Raw genomic sequence first — 16,258 nt, 5'->3', positions numbered from 1 at the left:
CAGTTCTTCCTTGATATCAAGAAGTACTCACTTTCTAAGGATAAATCAAATTCCTCTGCAGAAGATGCAGAACTCCTCACAGCAGGTCTCTAGAGCCAGTGCTCTTCAAGATGCAACCTAAAGCTGTCCTCATATTTCACACAAGAGCTAAGCAGCTGCTACTGGCATTCACCAAGCATTGTCCCTTACACAAAAGCTCTGTCTGTACAATCAGTGCTCCCAAGATGGACGAGCCATGACAATTGTGCATGCAGTAAGCAGGAGAAGCCTACAGGTACCAAGGCATAGGCACAGACGGGATTCTTATTACAGTACACTCTATTTGGATGCAAGCAAGACCCTGAAAGTAGCCTAAAGGGATTGCTAGACACTATTTAATAGATATAATGACAGCAATATGGTATATGTGCCTGAAGTACACTCCATCAGACAAATTACTCTGAACCTTGTAAATTATAAATACCTAAACACCCAACATTTTTCATCTCTACACCCAGTTTAAACATTACTGTGCTATACCAGAAGAAAACAGAAAAACCTGGAGGTAAACTCCTGGACAGGAAAAGGATACATGACAGAGTTCTGGGCTGGGGACTAGTCCTTGGATTTCTGTAGAAGATGGAAATTACAGAATTTGGGCAATTTCCATTGTTAGAAGAAGAAGAAGACAATCATTCTGAAATGCAGGTTGACCAGAGAGGTCAGAGTATCCTCGCACTGTTGAAAGCGAGGGCAGGATGGGCAAGGAAGTGCACTTATTTAGCAGAAAAATCAAAGACGGATTAAAATTAAATGAACAACCAAATTAAATTGAGAGGTTGAACTGCTTGTACAAATATTCTAGATAGGCAATAAACCCACAAAATTGCTGATATTTAGATGTCAATTTGAAGAACGAGGTATAACTAAAGAAAAGATTTGCCCAAGTTGAAGTTCAGTGGTTGGCTTTATTTTTTACTTCAGAATTGGCTGGCAACCAGTGATCTTTATATTTTTGTTTTAAATTCCAATATGGAAAAATTGAAACAAAAGCTAATGCCATAGCAGATGACAGTCACAGGTAATGTGACAGAAAAGCAAGTGGGGCTCTTCAAGCATTTTAATGCAAATGGAAAAATTTAATCTCCTAAGGCCATGTAACTGATGCTATAGGTCTCAAGCAAATTACCTTGATATTTCTGCAAGTTTGAAAATTGTGATTCCTAAACCAGAAAAGCACCATACAGAAATGCCTCTTAAGAAAAGGAGCATGTGTCAGAACCACATTCAAAAGTAACTGCAAGAGCACATGATTATGACTGTACACAATTTGCTATGTGTAAACGAAAGTTCAATACCAGTAGTAAAGGCATGTTATAAGCCCATTGTGCTCATGAGAACTCCTTTAGCAAAAACCTGACAGAATTACAAGTGTAAATATCTGGATTTAGATTTAAAACAGGAACAACTGGGAGTCATTTTAGAACATTTTATAAAGTAGCCTAGACAGCCACAATTATACAAAGAAAAAAGAAAAATATAAAACAATAAAACCAGCCTGGATAAGAGAGAAAGTAAAAGAAGCAAACTGAAATAGGTAAGCCAAAAACATGGGAAATCTCCATCATTTTTTAACAGAAAAAACAAAATTATGCAGAGCTCTGAGGCTCTGCATAAGACCTCGCTATCTTTTTTAATGACAAACTGCACTGGTCCCTCATTAAACTGTTGCTGTAGAATACTTAATATTTATTAACACAGAAAAACGCCCACGTAATTTTCTTTTTTTTTTTTAATTTTAGAGAAGCACAGACCACATTTGCAATGACAGAGTGCCCACTGAAGACAAACAACACAGAAGATTTATTCAAGTCAGAATGTCAGACAGAGGGTCCAAAGGTTTTTAGAAGGACCAGCTAGGAAGGCATACTGACTTGAAACTCTTAAACTATCACCGAAAAAAACCCGAAGAGTGAAAAACAGGTGAGGGAAAGAGATTGCATACAGAGACTGATGGAGTTACAGTATTCACATGGTTTGCTGTACAAAATCAGTGGTTTTAAAGAACTAGGCATCTGCTAAGCAACTGATCAAACAACAAACCAACACAGCACTCATTCAGTAACAGTTATTTAAACAGTTAAGTAGTAAACTACTTAGGCAAAAGTCCTCAACAGAAAACTATCTTAAAAAACAGTATCCAAACAATATTAAGACTTAAAAAAACCCTCAAAAATCTTCACCCATGCGATAAAATAAAAACATGAAATCCTTACTGACAGTACTCACAGTACTGTCAAAGTACTGCAATGCAAAAGCTGTGAACTGGTAAACAATGATAATGATATGATGCTGAAAACTATATTAGAATAACCTGTAAAACAGAATGAGGCCAATACTGTGTGACCAAATGCTGTTAAATATAAACTTGGCAAACACTTACTAAACCCACCCTAAAAAGCAATTATTTAGAAAAGCATTTAAGTTACAGCAGTCACCTAACATGAATAGTCTAATGTCATGGTTCAGTACACTGTATACAAGTATACTCCTTGAACACACCTCAACAGTGGCATTCCACCTAGCAGTACTTACACACTTGTAATAAAAAGTATTTTAATAATATTATTAACTTTAATAAAAAGTATATACACATCACTGTTCAATTCTCATGATCTGTACCTCAGTACTGACCTTGAATTGGAAAAAAGTCATAACCAGCTACAAAAACAATTACAGGATCATAAAATCTACTCTACAGTTACAAAGTTAGAACTGAACTATGGAACTATCCAGACTGAGGCTCAAGATAGTGGAGTATTTTCTTTCTTGAAGCTGATAATAAATGTAATGTTCATGATTATGATGAACTTCAAGAAATGCGCAGTGCAGTTATTTTACTTCTTATGCTTTATCTAATGTCAGAAAAAAAATTCCACAACATATAAAGAAAGAGCTTATCAGACAGGTTGCTGGCATTTTGTGCAACCATGTATTTTAGTTCAAAAAGCCACATATCACCCTCTCAAAAGACACACACACATGAAAAAGAAAACCCCATCCATAAATACCCACAAAAAGAAACCTTTCCAAACCCACAAAACAAGCCTGAGTTATTGAGCACAGTGCCATAAACAATTAATGCCACTATATCTAAACTACAGTCTAGATTAGTAAGCTGAAATACTGTTTTAAATAAGACAGTTATACTCAGTCAACAAATAAACATTAGTCTTGCTTATGGCTCTGTTTTGACTACTTCCCCAGAGTTTTGATCCTCTGTGCACATTAAAAAAAAATAAAAAACTCCAAAGAAATGGGAAGGTATTAGGAAATTCCATGTCACTAGCAGAAGTAGCTTGGTATCATGTAAACAAGACAAAACAGACACAAAAGGTGATCACACGTTTCTGCAGCTATAGATTATTCCAGAAAATACTGTCAGTCTTTGAAAATAACTAAAATGTAAAGTAAAAACAGTACAAAGAATTTTCATGGTACTTTCCCCCTGCTTTTTAAGCTATTCTAACAAAAGACTACGTCCTAGCAGCCTAACAAGTCATATAGTCATATATAATAATTTTGCATAATTAACAGTTAAAAAATCACACCATATTTTCTCATTTTAAACAACAAGACCATCTCCTCCTGCTTTACTGGTTTTATATTATTTAATGGAAAAACTCTATAGATGAAAAATGCAATGTAAATACTTAAATCTATCCTTCTCACTTCACTACATGAAACTGTAGACCAAAAAAGTCTGTGAATCAAAACATTCAGACAAAGTATTTTCTGAGAACAACCAAATGAAAACTGCACTAATAAAACTAACATGGTTGTAAATTTACAAAACAAAACAAACAAAAAAAAATAAGCACAAGAATGTCATTACCCAGAGAATGTTTGTGTCATAAATTTCTCCAAGAAAACAATTTAAAGGCATACATACTAACGTCATTGTTCAGCATCAGAGGTTTGCATTTGGTGTAGGAAATACAGCCACAATTAAGCTATTTGCAATAATTGTTTTGTGAAGCCAAACACAGAACAAAATCAAAGTGAATCCAAATTCACTACTATCTTGCCTTGCAGGTAAGAGGAAAAGGTGAATACAACTAAGTAAATAAACCCCAAGAGAACAAAAATTGTTCTGGGCAGAGAATGTTTATGGACTTCTATGAACACCAATGGCATTAAAATCCAAGCTTAAGGGATTTTAAGACAAGCCATTTTACTGATGCTAACTGTGGGGGTGGTGGGGCACTGGCACAGGTTGCCCAGAGAAGCTGTAAGTGCTCCATCCCTGGCAGTGTTCCAGGCCAGGCTGTATGGGGCACTGAGCAACCTGGTCTAGTGCAAGGTCTCTGCCCATGGCAGGAGGTTGGAACTTTAAGCTTGTCTCCTACTCAAACCGTTTTGTGATTCTACGAAGCATGTTGTTAGTCAATTTAATGAAATATAGTAATTCCAGTGAATCTTTGTTCCATTTGTAGAAAACACTCCGTTTTACTTTTAGATGAAAGAAAATTTACTCCCAAATTGTCTGTTCTGTTTTTCTATGAAATAAACTGCTAAAAACAAGAGATAGTCACCTAAATTAAATCCATCTTTGCATCACTCAGTGTAAATGTTTATTATCCCCTTTAATTTATTTACCAATTCAATGCTGAGATAAACAGAGACCAAGAGGAAACTGCATACAGTAAAAAAAAATAAAACCTCATGTTATTTCTTCTCAATACTATCTTCTTACCAAGAAAAACAGAAGCATGTTTAGATGCATTTTGTGCTTTCAGAGGGGGGAAAAAATGTGTATAAAGCATTATTTCTTACAGCTATCAAGTCAGGAAGGTTGGACCACAGCTTTAACTTCAGGAAATCACTTATTATCGCAGCAGTCCAATCATAGCATCACAGAGCAGTTTGGGTTGGAAGGTACCTTCAAATATCATCTATGCCATCCACGACACCAGATTGCTCAAAGACCCTTCCAGCCTGGCCTTGTACATTTCCAAGGATAGGGCATCCACAGCTTCCCTGAGCAGCCTGCTCCAATGTCTCACCCGCCTCCCTGTGAAAGATTTCTTCTGTGAATCCAATCTCAATCTACTCACTTGTGGTTCAAAATCATTGCTCCTCGTCCTCTTACCAACAGACCCAGGTAAAAAGTCTTTCTACAGCTTTCTTATATACGCTCCTGGTATACTGAAAGGCTGCTCCAAAGTTTCTTTGGCATGGTCTTTTCTCCTGCCTGAAAAACCCACACTACCTCAGACTCTCTTCATAGGAGAGGTGCTTCATCTTTCTGATCACTTTTGTGGCTCCTTTCTGAGCTCTTTTCACTCTAAAAGGTTGATGTCTTGCTTGTCTGCTTGTGCTGAGGACTACACAGATGGATGCAGCATTCCAGGTGCCACCAGATAAGAATCACTTCTCTTGACCACTCAGCCAGACTTCTGATGCAGGCCTGGCTTTCCAGGTTCCAAGTGCACACTGCTGTCTCAAGTCCAATTTTTCATTCACCAGTACCTCTAAGTCTTCCTGCCCAGGGCTGCTCTCAATCCATTCATCCTCTGTGCTGTACTGATGTCAAGGGTTGTCCCAACCCACAGGCAACGCACCCAAGACCTTGGACTTGGCCCTGCTGAACCTTGCCACCATTCCAAGAGGCCTACTTTCCTCCCATCAAAGGTACCAACTGCACCTCTCAGATGGCTGTCACCTGGGAATCTGCTGAGGGTGCAACTTCCCACTGCTTATGTCATAATGATGGAATTAAACAGTATGAGTCCTTGATGGACACCACTCATTACTATTTCTACTTGGACATTAAACCATTGACTGTAACTCCTTGGATGCAGCCATCATGTCACTTCTTTATTCACCAAACAGTCTATGCATCCAACTTGCTTCACTCCAATTTAACAGTAAGAATGTTGGCAGGGGACACTGTATAAAAGGCCCTACAGAAGCCTAGGTAGATGACATCTCTCATCTGCCTTTGTCCACTGATACAGTTAATCATAGAAGGCCACAGGATTAGTCAGGCAGTTAGTCCCTTTGTGAAGCCTTGCTGGCTGATTCTATAGAGAGCACCTCCACATCTTCCATATGTTTCAACAAATAATTACAGAATATCTGTTCCATGATCCAAACATTAAATTATCGCCTGAGTTTTGTCTTGAGCTTTAATGCTGCCAATGAGGTTTCCCCTAACTGGGGGGATTAAAAAAAGTTTCCCAAGTGTTTGTCACAGGGTTTTATACTACATCCTTTTGTCATGACATGCAACACCTGTAACTTCCCACATCAAACCTCCCACAAAAAAAAAATCACTTAGAAGAGGACTTAACAGATTGGGAAAATGATAATGAGATAAACAGATTTTGATCTCTAAATCTCTCCTTTAATAACGGGCCAAGTCAGTCAGAGAGCTATTTGGTCAGTCAGAGCCTGCACTCTGGGATTAACTCCTAATCCCATCACTGTTGAAGATGACCAGGTACATACATCTTAACCACCCGTCAAAAAAACGGGCACTCGCAGGACAGGAAAGATTCAAGTGGCATGAAGATTGTTGCTGTGCATGAAAACATTTCTAAGCACCAGGTTCTATTAACACACAAACAAGAAATTACAAGAAGAGAATTTAACAGAGTTATTAAAATATAGGTGTAAGGATATGTCCTTTATTCTTTGGGCTTTTCTCCCCAGCACAACTACATAGCATTTCTCTTTTCAGGTTATTATTATTTTCTTTTTAAAAACAAACAAACAGAAATACAAGTGAGAAATACTATAAGGATCATTATTTTCCCTCTTTAAATATGAACTGAGTTAAAACAAATTTTACAAAGGAGTACTTTGGGATTGTTTTTTGTTTGTTTGTTTTAATTGTTCCTTTTTGCAAACCATCTTTGAAAGGTTTTAACTATTAACATAAATATTTTATTTCAACACCATCCAGACAGCACACTCCAAAAACACAAGCATCAGATCCTCCAAGTACCTGAACAGCTGTGTAAAATTCTATTCAAGATACGTGACTGATGCCTTTATTTTTCAGCATTTAATTTCAACTGCTTTTGCTGCTCTGGTCTGTGAGACTAAGAGGCACTTACAGTGCTTTGCAAATCCATTATCAGAGCGAAATGTAAGTTCCATACTTGATCATCAGCTACCCAAGCTTGATCAGTTCTCAAGAGCATAACTAATGATGCCATCTTTTCCAACTTCTATATGTTTTGTCTTTTTCTGGCCTTCTGAGCTAGCAGCTGCTTCGGAAGTCTTCTGTTTTACTTTCTGGATGACACTGTTCACTCAGAAATGTGGGCTGGAGTACCTTTCAGAATTCTTTTTCAACATTCTCTAATGTAAGCAAGATAAGGAACATTAACATTGAAGACTTAAAAACTCTCCTGTGATGGGTTTACAGAACAAGGAAATAAAAGCAAGTTTGCATAACTCACAGAAATATTCAGTATAAGGATTCTTGACAAGATTATCATTAGAGCAATGAATTAGTCAAAGACAAAGAAGCTTATACAAGTGTCCAGTGAGTTCAGCTATGGTGACAGACACTCCAACAAAACTAGACAGCAAAACTAGATAGTATTTATTCTGTGCCATAAGAATAAATACTAATTAAAATATTTTTTCCTAATGGAAAACTTCAAACTGTACCTAAAATATGTTCACTACATTATACCTTAGCTTAGAAAAATATGATTAAGAATGGGATCTCTTTAGGTTGATTTCATGGCTATACAGTAACTAAATGAGTAATTTCTACCTTGATTTCTGTTTACTTAAAGACTCTTTAACAGGTTGATTTTCTTTCACATCCAGATACAACAAGTTCCTACAAAACAGAAATGTGTGCTCTTACCCTGGGACTTAAAGGTGGCTAATCTTGTCTGCAAACACTATTCTGATCCACATCTGGTGATAGTTACCAAAATCTGAGTTGTATTGTTCATTTAACTTCAAAAAACTTAAGGATCTAACTGCACTTAGCTCTTTAAAGAAGAGAAGACTGGGGGTAGAGGGAAGATATATATTTCAAATTTTAACTGCCCTTTCCACAACTTCCTTTGGGAAAAACAAATCCTCCTTCAATAGACTTTTGGCAGCTGGGACTGAGTACCTAAGTACTTCAACAAGGACCGCAATGGCATTCTCCACAATGGTATTTGATAAAACAAAAAACACATGATTAGTATGAACAGAGTCTTGGGTAGAAATCTTATCCATGTACTCTGAGGTAGACTCAGACTCTGGCAGTAGTCTGAGTCTCATTCATTCCTCTACCTAGTCTCATACATTCCTAACAGATGCTTCTTCCACACACAGGTCATTTAAATTACAAACAGCAAAGCTCCCAAATGAAGCTGTCAATACACAGCTCAGCTGTGCTGAGGCAATAGTGATATCGTCTTTATCTTTTCAATTTACTGAATCACTAGTTGCTTCTACTTTCAAAAACTTTCTAATGTTCTGTTGCTCACTTAAGCAAAACACGTATTTGCACACAACCCGTTTTCCACAGATAAATGAACCAAGACAGTGGGGCTCACCTGAATCATACAGTTCATTACCGTAGTTTGTGAGATGATTCTGCTTTAATGATTGACAAAGAAGGAATCTCGTTCAGGAGTTTATTTTTGTTTCTGGAATAGCCACACCACCTTCTCAAATGCAGAACGAAATGAACAGTACTTTTCTATTGGTATCTGCATCAAGGTTCTGGGATAAAACTGCACTACTGATAAACAGCAAGTAGAATGTACAGATTAGGTAGTTTAATTATTCCATGCCATTTGTCCTTTGAAAACTTACAAAGGAAAAAAATCTGTAGACAATCATGCTTCAGCTTAGTCTCAGGAACAGTACTACTTATTGAGGGAACAATGTACTTTCAGAAAATTTCAGATTTAAACTTTAGTTTAACATGAAGAAACAGTTGTGCCATTCTTGGAACTCTCCCAGTAACTTTCAAACTTGTAACTTCTAAACTTTGGTATCTCTTGGACTTCTCTCATCCAATTTTAACACATCTAACTACTTTGCACAGAATTAATAGTATTTAAAACTTGTGGCATGCTTCCTTCTTTTTGGCCAACACCATATATGTGGCTTCCTAATGCCAATTCTTCCTTTGTTTTCTCCTACTTTCCTGCTCTTTGTTCTTGCCAGGTTTGATAATTACAGTAAATAAAAGTGAATACTGAAAAACACCCATAATTTCATCAGTAACAGCTGTTCATACAGTTGCATTTGTGTACAAGAACAGATTTTCTTCAGTCTTCTACCATTCAGCTTAAGGAAGTTGATAGAAAAAAATATTGTGCTTATAGCATTCTACTCCTGCAACAAAGTGAACCACCACTAATTGGACATTTACCTTACTTTATTTCACATTTCTCTCTGTGATTTGTTTTGCAGAGATTGCAAGGTAGTGCTTTCCCCTATGAAATTGCTGTTACCACCATGCAACAAAAAAATTAATTTGAAGCAACTAAAGGAGCAGAATTATTATTTCTTCATTTTGCAGCACACACTCAAGTGTTTTTCAAAGATTTCTCTGCTCAGCACATATTTTTTCATCCTACATTTATTCAACATTGTCTGTGAGTATAACATACAGATTAGGGGTCCCTTGGCTCTTTGACACATAAATAAAGCTAAATTAGTCTGAATTCTTTAACTGTTCAGCCCTTCCACTAGCTCCTATTAACTCTGGTGGGTGTAGATCAATTATTGGGTTGTAAAAACAAAAGAGCAACAAACCCTTTTTAATGGCTGCATTCAAGGTATCCTTTTGTGGTGCACTAAAAATAAATGTTCAGAAATATTTTCTAAATATATGTTCTTCACATTATCACATTGATAACCAAATGATGATTTGTGTTTTCCTACTCCACAAAAAAAGATGTTCTTATTTATGGACATATCTGTGTATATGAGAATACATCAAGATGTTATACATCCAGAATTAAATTCTTTTTCCTTAGAAACAGCTTCTGCTATATAAGAGACATTTACCTATCTAGCCACAATATGTATTAAGAGGTAAGTTAATTATTTGTTCATTTTACAGTATAAATATGTACTGTGTCAATTACCTAGAATTGTTTGAAAGAGTTCAGCATGAATAGAGCAGACTGATAAAAACACAAGTTAAAAGAAAAATAAGGAAGCTTGTTTCTCCAGCTGAAGAAGTTCTATGAAACAAGAGTCTGCCACTGTTGGCTTAACGGATATATTTCCTCTTCAATGTATCTATCACAAAGCCTGCCTCTTTGTGAATACACCAAGTTTTGCGTGTTCAACATCTAATTCTGCTGACACAGGTTTAAGAAGTAATACATATTCTGAACCTTATGTTCAAAAGCATCTTTTGGCCTAAGACTGACCGCTGTTCACGCCAATTCAAATGGCTTATCATCCATCTACTTTCTGTGCTACAGCCCGGAGAACAGAAGGATACTTGTATCAAGGCACGTCTCTTCACTGACACATTCGCTGTCTACAAGGTAAGAAGCACCTAACTCTTGAAAAAACATGCTTTGCATGTGACACAATATCAACCAATATGCTGCAAAAAAATAGCACTGTCACACACATCTCCAGTACCTAATATGGCCAGGGTTTACAGGCACACAGGCATAGCTGGAATAGCACTTGTAGATTATTTTTTTAGATACTCAAGGCATTGCCCAGTGAGAAAACAGAGTACAATATTAATGTATAGAGTCTACAGGCAGACTACAACCAGGACTGATGGTTTATGGCTACAACCTGTCATACAGGCTCAAATGCTGGTTTCTGAGTCCCTAGAAATTTTACATGGATGGCAGGAAAAAAAACCACATATGGAAGTAAGACCAAAAAATTATATATGTAAGCATATAGCTCTTACTACTTAAAAATTAATATGTACATCCATGCTTAAAATACAAGCATGCAGAACACATTGGCATAGGCAAATATAAAACATTAGAACACCTCTTCATTTTCACCCCTAATTATAAAAACTGTGTTTTTTACAGCAAACAATGGATGGATATTAACAACTATAGGCTCTGGAGGACAATTACAGGGTTTTACAAAGTGTTCAGCAGTAATGACATCCAGAAAAGTTTGAAAAATACAGATTAAAACAAATTTGGAGGAAGACTGAATTTGTTTCAAAGTGTCTCGAAACACTTCAGCCAAGTTGTGCTAGCTGAAACTACTACTATGTAATATACTTCGGAGCATATTTCTGGATTCTGGGTTTCCACAATTACAATTGTAAAAAGATACTTCATACTGTTCTAATATGTTAAAAAAAATCAAATAATTATGTACAAAAACTTACCTAAAATGGTATTTTAATATTTAATCAAAGAGTGTTCATTTTTAAACTAATGCCTAAAATCTTAGCACAAATAAAAGTTTTACACAAACTACTTTGGATTTTAAACTCTTTGATTTCACAAAAAGTAAAAATATATCATGAGCATATTAAAAGAGTATACCAAGCAGTGTGTTCGTCCGTGCGTATGTGTGTGACACAGTAACAACTAGAAGGAACCTAAGTTTCCAAGAAGGCACTTTGTCTTTCACAAGTTAAGGAGGAAAAAAACCTTTTCCTCTGAACCAAAAAGATTAATTTTTTCTTTATGTTTGTTACATACGTGCATTTTTATATGTATGCATCTAATTTTTAAGTAAGTGTAATAATAAAATAATCTAGCACAGACGCACTTGCTTGTGCCTTAAAAGATGGATAAGTGATACCTTTCACTTTGCACTTAGAACTAGTCTGAAGAACATGCACAGCCAGTTGGGTTCAGCTTAAACTACACTACTATTCTCTTTACAAGTCAAAGGATATTCCTTAGTCCCATATTTAAAAACCTTTAATGTGCTTAGGTTTTTCAGATTCATAATACTTAAGAGAGTGGGACTGAGAAAAAAAAAGAAAACCCAAACATGTTTGCTTATGTTTACATAAAATTAAGCAGCACTAGTGATTCTCCCCTAAAAATGAGGGAGAGATTAAATTGGACAGTAAATGTCTATTCAGTATTAAAAAATTAGATGATTTTAAGCATGTTCAGATGGCTTTCAGGTTATCAGCCTCACCATTTTTAATGAATATATTTTCATTTGAAAATGGTTTCATCTGTCTCATAAGCATGTGAATGACCCATACAAACAACAAACTCACCAACTGAGCAATTGCTGAGGAAGAAAACGAAAGTGACTAAAAAAAAAAAACCAACCTGCTCTTAGGTACTTAAGATAAACCCACTTATGAAAGAAGTGTCCCTAAAATTATTTTAGAATTTGAAACTTGAGTCTACACTACACCAAGACACCAAGAATCATTCACCACACGCTCCACTATACAAGATCATTAAGTGTTAATCCGTATGTGCACACACACTTTCAGTCAAACATATGACAGAGGCTGACAAAATAAAAGACAAAAAAGGGCATGCACAGTAAGGATTTCTGTACTGGTTTTATTACCCAGGTATATGGATACGCTGCTAAGTACATACAGCCGAAAGTTCACTGTTCTAGGTCTCTAGTACATCATGCCTCCACTTTCACAAGCCCGTTGGAACTCTTAGCTGGTATTGATGACGAACGCAGAAATTTTTTACAAAGGAACTCTATTGAGTTCTCCTTAATTCTTTCTATAGGTTGGCTTCTCCCCTGTTCTTCTGCAACTCACCACACATTATCTGGTCCAAAGTGATGCCATAACTGGACTCCAGTCTACCACTACCTACCCCAATAGCAATAGGGAGGACCTTGCAAAGCAGCTCAGGTTCTGCATTCCTACATGCAGAAGTGAATCTCTGGATTTCTATTCTAGGTAATATGTATCGGTCTCATTCAGTGAATTTCATACATTTCTGAAAATCTGAAAGAAGCCTCTAGCACTACTGTAAGAAAAATCAAGAATATACAGAAAAAAATCTGGATCTGAGTAACAGGTCAAATGAATGAATTGCCTCTACAGAAGGAAGTGTCTATCATTATTCATACTTAGACATCCATAGTACTAAGCGAGGGCAATCTAATTTATCTTCTTTGTGAATCTTGGAAGATTCACACCATGCACTGGCATAAACCAAAATCAGGCCAAAATCCGACAGAATGTTATTACTGTGAGTGCCGCATCCATGTCCACACCAGTTAGAGATCCCAACCTTCTCCATATCCAGAAGACAACCTTCAGAAAATAGCATAATCATATGGAAGCACTAAAGTATATTCAAACTTTTCCTTTCAACTTGCCTTATCTCACTGAAGAGGCAGCTTACTTCCCCAGTATAAATCTACTATTTCCATATACATGGCCCAAGAAAAAAAATCTTCCCTGTAAACATCCCACGTCCATTTGGAGCATACTCATCCACACACCAGACAGTAGTGCAAAAATACTTAAAAGCCTGTGACTCTAGGCAGGAACTATTACCAGGGAGCAACACAACACAGTGCATCACACTGGACACGGGCAGGCATATTTTAATTTGAAAGGCTTATTTTAACATAAGCCAAATTTATTTCAGATAAATGCCGCCTCTGCATACTTGCAGCTCTACAATAGCAACCTCTACTTTAATTAAGGAGAAATAATACAGTTAATTTTATTTCCTGACCAGTGGGTGGAATCCAACGGTATTAAAGATCCCGTAATCTTCCTGCACACTTCAGGTTACCCCTCAGCTTGGCATGTGCATCTGGGCCTCTGCGGCTCCCTCCCATTTACAGAAACCGATGCGCAAGCTGAGCACAAGCCCCTTATCCTACTTTACCTCAAGAAATAAAAATCACAACCGGTGAGCTAACAACCTTCCCGAAGCTCACGGAACAATGCAGATATCACAGCCGCCACCATCGACCTGCACAACGACTCCCTCTTCCTTAATCTGCTCCGCTACCATCGCTCTCCCACACAGACATTTGCCCCTCGTCCCGCAGCCCCCTCACTCACCCGCCATCCGTTCCCTCTCCATTTTGGAAGGCCGCTTCCCGTTCCACACCGAACCCACCCGCCGACGATGCCCGCGGGCGGGCACACACGCCCCGTTCCCCGCGGCGGGGGCTCGGCCTGCGGCTCCCCACGGCGGGGGCGGCGAGCGCCCAGAGGCACGGCAGGCATTGTCGCTGCCGCCCCGTCCCCGCCGCCGGGTGCCTGCGCCCCGGCACGGACCGCGCCGGCGGCGATGCCCGGGCGGCAGCCCGGCGGCACCTGGGGCGTGCGCGCCGGCCCGAGGCGAGCGGCCCGAGGCCGGCGGAGGAAGCCCCGCACTCACCCAGCAGCAGCAGCTTCAGCTCGCGGCGGGCGTCCCGCTTGTCCCGACGCAGCTGCCGCTCGATCTCGTCGTTGATCCGCCGGGCTTCCTTGGCTTCCTCGCTCAGGCAGCACGCCATGATGGACTCCAGAGTCATTCTTCCTAACTGGTTCAGACACAGCCCCCACCCCCCCTAAACCCGCACGCACACTCGCACACACGCACCCCGCCGCCGCTCCGGCCCCGGGGGGCACAGGCGCTCTCCGAGAGCCCGGGGGCCGCCGCAGGGCAGGCGCGCAGGGAGAGCAGCCTCGATGTCACAGAGGGGCAAGAAGAAAGGCAGGGCCGCTGGCGGCGCGGATCCCCGCTCCCTGCCGCTGACACTCGCCGCTGCCAACTCCTCCTCTCCTCTAAATCATGCACCAAACAACATGGAAACATCCACCGCGGCAGCAGCAGCAGCGCTACCCAGCCAAGCCGCCCCTCGCCCCGCTGCTCCCCTTCCCTCGCCGCCTCCCGCAGCCTGCGCGGTGCCCGAGTGTCCCTGGCGGCTGCCGACACCCCCGCCGCCCTCCGACGCGACCACCCCACCCCCCGTGGAAGCAGTAATGCCCACTAATCCCTCCCCCGCCTCGCACAAGCACACATCTCCCCGCCGCTCCCCGCCCCCGGAGCGGGAGCCCGGCTCCTGCGGGGTGGGCGACACCGCCGCCGCCCGGCAGGAAGAGCTTCCCCGCGGCCGCTCCTCCTTCCCGCCGCCTCGGCCGCTGGCCCTTCCAAGCAGGAGGCGGGGGTGAGGGAAAGCGGAGCTCGGTGTCACGGAGCTCCCGCTGTTCGTTCGGCTCCGCTCGGTTCGGCCCTGCCCGCGTTGCCGATAGAGCAGCGGAAAGGGAAACGAGTGCACTAACAGGGGTCGAGCTCGACCGGCTTTTAAATGGTTGGGCTCCGCGGGCGTGGTGCGGCAGGAATATGGCGGCCCGTCTCCCGCCGCCGCTCCCGCTCTCTCTCCGCCCCGCGGCGCGGTGGGGGCGAGCGGCCGGGGCAGTGAGCCCCCGCCCGCCCCCCAGGGCCGCCCCGCCCGCCCTGCCGCGGCCGAGGAGGGCAGAGGAGGAGGTGCGGGGAGAGACTGAAGGGATTCTCACGCCAAATGGCTGCGAGGAGCTGTGCCTGCCGCGGTTTGTCCTGCCGGGCAGCGCCTTCCCTAACGCCGTGTTTGCTTTCGCTTCCTTTGTTTTTAGTCGTGGGCACACATTTTTATTCGGTTCCCATCCTAGGAGAGATGAGTTGGGTTGGCAGGGACTGGCGGAAAATGTGGCCGGCTGAAAGGAAGGAAGGAGTGAGGAGACGAAAATGCCTTTTCCACCTTTGCCGGAATAGGAAGGCAGAGCGGGACACACGCACACCGTCAGGCACCCGGAAGGTTTAGCGCCCTGACTCCCTGCTGGGAAAGCAAAGCCGTGCGTTCGGCAAGAACGCGCTGGGGCACCCCTCGGAACGCCACCCGTGTGGCCGATACTCGGCTGCGGTGAGTTCTATCCGCCCCTCGCCCCAGCCCCTGCCGGAGGCCCAGTCCCTGGAAAGCTGAACCCACGTAGCGCTCGGTAGCCCCCAGGGTGATGGCATACAATCGAGCAGAATGCACTGATGCACCTTCTAATTCTTGCGAATTCATAAACTCCTCACAAAATTCACACACCTGCACTTCCTTTGGCCACCTCCATTTTAAGCTACTTGTATCTAGGAATGTTGCCAAATCAGCTTTGAATCTGGTGCTAGCCTAGGTAGTGGGTAGAAAGACGCATCACTATCTTCTAGCTCCATGTCTGATACCTCACCAGCACCTGCTGACATCTGTTTTGAAATTCATATGCTCTTTCATAAAAGCTTCCATATGTACTGACAAAATTATTTAAGTAGGGTCTTCCTTAAAGAGTAAGACAATGAGAGAATTAATTTTTTTTTAAAAAAAAAGAGAA

General features: G+C 40.9%; 1 protein-coding gene across 1 annotated transcript in view; it reads right to left on the bottom strand.

The window, feature by feature from the left end:
* LOC106864967 (guanine nucleotide-binding protein G(q) subunit alpha) overlaps positions 1–14,655 on the bottom strand; it is a 111,378-nt gene extending 96,723 nt beyond the window's left edge. The window contains exon 1 of the mRNA XM_014894802.2: positions 14,304–14,655. Coding sequence (XP_014750288.1) covers positions 14,304–14,439 — 136 coding nt within the window. The 5' untranslated portion in view covers positions 14,440–14,655. The remainder of the gene's footprint in view (positions 1–14,303) is intronic.
* Between the last annotated feature and the right edge of the window lie 1,603 nt (positions 14,656–16,258).

This window comes from Sturnus vulgaris, chromosome Z, assembly GCF_052056855.1.
Source record: "Sturnus vulgaris isolate bStuVul1 chromosome Z, bStuVul1.hap1, whole genome shotgun sequence".
Taxonomy (NCBI): domain Eukaryota; kingdom Metazoa; phylum Chordata; class Aves; order Passeriformes; family Sturnidae; genus Sturnus; species Sturnus vulgaris.
Note: the sequence above shows the minus strand (reverse complement) of the source record. Positions and strands in the feature narration are given on the sequence as shown.